This window comes from Gavialis gangeticus, unplaced genomic scaffold (assembly GCF_001723915.1).
Source record: "Gavialis gangeticus isolate Ggan-Ray unplaced genomic scaffold, GavGan_comp1, whole genome shotgun sequence".
NCBI lineage: Eukaryota > Metazoa > Chordata > Crocodylia > Gavialidae > Gavialis > Gavialis gangeticus.
In genome coordinates, this window is record NW_017729012.1 from 11,898,864 (window position 1) to 11,904,865 (window position 6,002).

A 6,002-nucleotide genomic window follows, 5' to 3' on the forward strand; every position below is an offset into this window, starting at 1 on the left:
GGTGTCTGACGAGCTGCTGCTTGGAAAGCGTTGTTATGGTGTTAGAGCTGTGTGTGTACCAGTTTGGTGCCTTTCTGTTCTTTTTACATGGTAAGGAGCTTGCCAAACACAGACTTTTTAAAATTTGTCAACAGAGTTCAGAGCTGCTTCTGGGCAGGGTGGGGTACTGTTCCCGAAGGGGGTGGCTGTGTTGCATTCAGACCATCTGGGTAATATGCAGGGGTCAGAGTCCACTGGAAGGGACCTTGCCACCCAGACCCAGCTGGGCAGATGGCGGTTGTGGAAGAAAAGGGAGAGTCGCTAAGACAGGGCAAGGTGTGTTGCCTGCTCTTTGTTTAGTAGTAGGATTGAGACTTTTGGTGAGCCGAGTCCCTTTCTGCTTGGCGCCCCGGCAGACCCTGTGGGTTCTGTTCTTATTTAACCGACCAATTTATCTGAACCTCCTTCCCGGGTATCAATGGAATTAAAGGATCAGAAATAACAGGGAAGATTAAAGGGTGAAGATGCCAAGCCACAGGGCTGATCCTCTTAGTGCCTGAACTTTCACTCCTGTATCTAAAGGAAGGGATGAATGGGCGAATGAGACGGTGTTACTAAAGGGGATTAGTTTGAGCTGCCTGGAGGCCTCTCCTGAGACTGTTGAGCAAGGAAAGCCACTCGGTCCTCCCCTCTCTGAGGTGGCGGTCATGAAGTTGACAAGAGTCTCTCATACAGGAAGCACAATCCATTTTCTGATTTAAACTCTTGTTCTTCTGTTTTGCAGCTCAGCTCAGCTTCTCCAAGCAGGCGTAGTATTCTGTTCTTATGGGTCAGCCCTAGGCAGCTGCAAGGAAGGCAGTGTGTGAAAGGCCAGGAGATGGGGCATGCAGATACGGGATGAAACACAGCCTGGTAGTGGTGGTGAGGGAGCTGCCTAGCATTAATTCAGAAGCAGTGTGTGGTGCCCATATAACTCAGGCTCACTTGAAGTGACCTGACAGCAGTTTCCATTACACTGGGCAGGGGGAGATGGATTTGTACAAACTGTTTCATTAAAGGAAATGTCTGTTCAGAAGTGTTCCTAACAGGTGAAGGAATGGGCTAAATGTGCTGCTTGACAGCTCAGGGAGGTGTCTACCTTAGTGCAGAGCACCTTGTTTGGCTCCCATCTAGCGTGCTTTCTGCCTTCTCCCAGGCTACTCGTAAAAGAGACCTAGACATTCCCTTGGCACATCACCCTCCATTTGGTGGAAGTGGGGGTTTGCTTTTGTTTTCTGATTTGGTCTGGTTTCAACACCCCTTTTAGGGCAAAAAACCCCGTCAGACTAAGAGTCTGTTTGTTGCTCCAATCTAAAATAACGGATGTAGAATGATTTCCCTAACTGCTGCTGCCTCCTCGGCAGGTGTGAGGGCTGCACTCGCTGCCTTTGTGTTGGAAGCTGTTGATCAGCACTCTGCTCCTCCAGTGTGAGCTGTAGGTCTGCGGAGTGACGGCTGCTCCCTGTTCCTGCTCCTGCAGAATTTCACCTCTCCCTTAGTGCAGTGCTCATTCTCTCTGGGTGAGGACAGTGGGGCTTGGGCATTGCGTTTCATTGCATTTGTTGCACATCAACCAAACTGCTAATTTTTGGTCTACCTAGAATTTTGCCAGCTACCTTTTCCGGTAGACCCTTGTATTTACTGCCTTTGGCAATGGTTTTACTTCTTCAAAATGTTGCTTTTCCACCTGCAACCCAAACATCTCACTTCCTCCTAATGTCCCAATGTCCTTTGCCTCGGGGCAGCTCCACTGACTGCATATCAGCTTCAGAAAAGTCCTGTGTAGATTTTTCAGTTGACTATGTCCCTCTTGGCAAGCTTTTGCATTCTCTCCTCTGTCCCTGCATATTGACTGGCCATTGCTGCTGTTGAGTCCATCTCTTTGCAACAACTGCCATCCAGAACATGCATCTTAATCTGCCTTCTCCCTTGCCTGTACATCTGAATTTCTCTCTGTTGTTCTCTAAGGCATCTGGGGGAGAAAGATGCTATCTATGTAGCAGGAAGCAGTTTTGAATTTAGTGATCAGTACTGATGGGAAGAAAGGCTACAGCTGTCAAATGAGTCTTCAGCAGACTGAAAGATAATCTAAGGCTGCAGTGCTGCTGCATGTTCAAGCTCCTATGTCCTACCTATTAGGAATTGAATGACAGTGGCCAGGAGGAGGACACAGGGCACAGAGTGTCTGCCTAAGGGATGGGTCAGTGGTTTTTTTTGGGCAGATCCAAACATTTGAACTGGGAGTAATTTGCCAGCCAGGAGCTGATGGTGGAGGCAGAGGGCAAGAGAGGAAGGATGAAGGAAGAAAGTGAGGGGTTAGCTGAGGGGTGGAGTGGGGGAAGTCTAAGAGAAGAGGAGAGGTAGATTGTGGAGGACCTTAGAGGTGAGAACAAGAAGCTTGAATTTAGTTGAGGGGGTGAATGGGAATTGTGCGATGGGATTTTAAGTGGGGCTGAATATGGTCATGTTCTTTGCGGATGTTCTTTACCACAGTTTTGGACACATTGGGAAGGCCAAAGGGGGATCCTGCTATAACAAAACCGGTCAAAGATGTCTGTATTCCATTGTTAAATAGATAAAGAATGGGATTCAAGACCAAATCGTAAAGTCCTTACGGATCCTCCTGGACCCAAGTGCCCTATCCTTGTTGGGGGTAACTTGCCATTTGCAGTGCATATACTATGTGTCGGAACTGAGCAGCAGGGGCATCTAGTTTTTGTGTCGTACAGAAATGAATCAGACTGAGTATGGTGCAGCTGGCCTCTTCTCAGCACTTATGTCAGCCAAATGCTCCAGTCCTCTCCCACTCGTGATCATCTATGACTTTTTTCATTTGTTGAGTTGCTTTAAGGCAGAGTTTGGGATAACTTGGCTGGTGGTCACATTCTCCTCCATGTTTACAGAGGGAGTTATGAGTGTGATGGTGCTTAGAGGCAGAGCAGGTATAAAGGAGATGTCCAGTCCTGGTCACTTGAATTCTTCATTTTCGTTTAAATTTAACATGATTGAACATTATGTGGGAGATTTCATGTACTTCAGTCCCTGTCTGTTTGCAATATGACTATAATGACCCCTTGTAAATCATGACTGCTACAATAATGTCTTTCCTACCCTCAGTATCAAGTGGGGCAGCTGTACTCTGTGGCAGAAGCCAGCAAAAATGAAACTGGTGGAGGTGAAGGAGTAGAAGTTCTTGTGAATGAACCGTATGAGAGAGATGGAGAATGTGGCCAGTACACACACAAGATCTACCACTTGCAGAGGTACATATCATGGTGAAATGGTCCATTTCTGGCAGTGAGTGGGAATAAAAGGGGGGAAACTGGAGAAATGGTAAATAATTTAAGGAGCTACCCAGGTTTCAGATCATTCAAACCTCTGTAGATTCACAGCAACTGGGAGTAAGGAATCGACCTTGCCTGTCTGCTGCTACAGAGAGGAATCTTGAAATTTCTTGTTGCACTGAGACCGGGAGTAACCAAAGGGGCTAAAGAACTTGGCTACCATTGGAAGAGAAGTTCAGAGCTGATGCTAGGACCTGGACTCGTGAGCTGGTGGGAAGGCCAAGGAAAGCATGCCAGTCCAGTTTTTGCCAAAGTTTGGTGCATGGATTTGAGAGATGAATTCAGACACTTTCTACATCTTGGTAGATCATTGTCATGGGGACTAGGCAGAAATAGCAGTCACAAGCTGAGTAGGAAAGAACACTGGATTTCCGGTGCTGTTGAGCCATTGACATTAGAGCAGGCTATTGGTCAGCTGGGCTAAATGGTGATGCTAATAGGCTCTCCTTCCATATCAAACATGGCTAATGTCCTGAGAAATCCAGGTGCCACTAAGTTTACTTATAGTTCGCTTTGTCAGCATTTTAATTGTGAAACTTGGCTAGAAAAATGCTTCCAAGGTATCAGCCTGCGTTTATCAAGTGAAGCCTTGCTCTGCTGTACTGCACAAATGTGGGGTTTCCCTTAACCCTTGTGCATTCAGCTGGTGTCTATAGGGATCTTAGCAATTAAGGAGGCAGTCACACAAGTGTAAACACTCATAGGGCACTGAGGTTTAAATTTCAGGGTAGGCATGTTCAGTGTCTCGAGCAGTGCCACTGGCATTTATTTGTACAAACAAAAAAAACTTGTTTTGTTTCTCTTTCTTTCTCCCTCTACATTATGTAGCAAAGTACCATCGTTTGTGAGAATGTTGGCCCCCGAGGGAGCCCTCAATATCCACGAGAAGGCATGGAACGCATACCCTTACTGCAGGACTGGTGAGTGCCAGGGGAAGGGCTGCTTGTGGGTAGTCTTTCTTCTTTGGGGATGATCATTGTGGTGTTTCAACTTCTGCCTTCCATTTGTCTTCTGAACCATTTTCTACAGTCCAGGAAAATAGGAATTTTGTGCCAGCAGGGGTCACAACAAGTTTATGGCTGATATAAGATTGCAGAGCTCTTGATGAAAAAACAGCAGGGTGTCCACAGTAGACCGGAGAGCTGGTGAGCAGGTCACAAAGCAAGAGAAGTGTGCGCCAGTTGCGCTGTAGGGTTGGAGGAATGGGTTTTGGGGGCTGTGAGAGTACCGCATGAGGGAAGCTGCTGCGTCTTCAGGTTACAGTGCAAAAGAGATGGAGCAAGAGAAAATCCTTGTTTTTTTTTTCATAGTTTCATGGTCGAGTCAGAAGGGACCTGAGCAGATCATCGAGTCCGACCCCCTGCCATGGCAGGAAAGAGTACTGGGGTTAAGCGTCTTAATGTAGTGGAAAGGGAACAACTTTGTTAGAGATCAAAGGGGAGTGAAGCTTGACTGGAGCAGCCCGCTTCATTTGGTTTTTTTACAAGAGCAAAGCTTGACACTTCTAACTTGAAAGTCTTTACTAGCAAGTGTAGTTCCTTCTCTTCTGAACTCTGGTGCTGTGGTCTGGAGCTTGCCGGGAAGGGGTAGTGAGGTGGCTGAGCTCCTTTCTGTTCTTTACACTCCCTTGTTGGGGAATGAAATGGAGACAGTTTGGGTATTCCTAAATTGTGGTTCCCACAGCAAGAGTCACTTGGCCTCCTCATGGTTACATAATATATTTGGGGTTACTCTTTCTGATGTTAATTTTCTTTGAAGATAAACGTGCTGTGTGCAGAAGTGCATGGCTGTGGGAGCTGTAAATGTAATAGTTTCATGACCTTTGTACTTTGATTTTCCTAATTGGGTGGTTTAATTGCTTTTTAATATTGAGTTCTCTTGATTTTTATAAAGAGAGGTTAACAGGGGACTTAGAAAAATAAAAAAAATTAAAGCTGGGGTACCCCAACCTGTGCAGCTACGTTCACTGAGGTGAAGTTTCTGATACAGTGTTCAAATATAGAGGATATGTACAAGTGTGCATCACATGGAGCTCTGTGCCTGTTGGCATTTCAGGAGACCAACATCTGTGAGGTGAGTTCAAATGATCGCAACACCGAGAACCCCTCACTGGTGACAGTTTCAGTGGACATTCATAGCCAATGCTATGCAGTTGTTGGAACAATTATCCAAATATATCTAATCAACTTTTTACATTTAGCAAAGCTTCACTGAGATTTTTCTTGCACCTAGATACCACGGTTAATTCCTATACAAGGAAAATATAAAGGGGGTGTGGTTATGTTACGGACATGGTTTTTTGTTTTGTTTTTTTCTGTGAAGGCCTTATTGTATTACTAAGAAAAAAGTCAGGATGCTGAAATAGTAGCTGTTATTCACAGCTATTTTTTCTCATTTTTATGCATTGCATCTTGTTTTCGTTCATTGTAGATCATGAATACATACCAATTGACTTCACTTTCTGCTTTTGGCTTAACAGTGCTGAGCATTTGGACAAACATTGTAAAGACTATTTAATCCCGTAACAATGTTCTAGCACCTGAAATCATGCAAACATTTGTACTAGTTTTTCACAGCCAATGTAAGAAAACCAAGTGTTCAGCCTTTACACCCTGATTGTTGTTCTCCCCCCCCCCCCCC

At 45.5% G+C, this 6,002-nt stretch overlaps 1 protein-coding gene across 3 annotated transcripts in view; it reads left to right on the forward strand.

Moving 5' to 3' along the window:
- PITPNA (phosphatidylinositol transfer protein alpha) overlaps positions 1-6,002 on the forward strand; it is a 27,171-nt gene that overhangs the window by 6,257 nt on the left and 14,912 nt on the right. For all 3 annotated transcript variants that reach the window (XM_019511303.1, XM_019511302.1, XM_019511300.1), the window contains 2 exons: positions 3,136-3,281; positions 4,191-4,282. In XM_019511303.1, the coding sequence (XP_019366848.1) occupies positions 3,136-3,281; positions 4,191-4,282 (238 nt within the window). The remainder of the gene's footprint in view (positions 1-3,135; positions 3,282-4,190; positions 4,283-6,002) is intronic.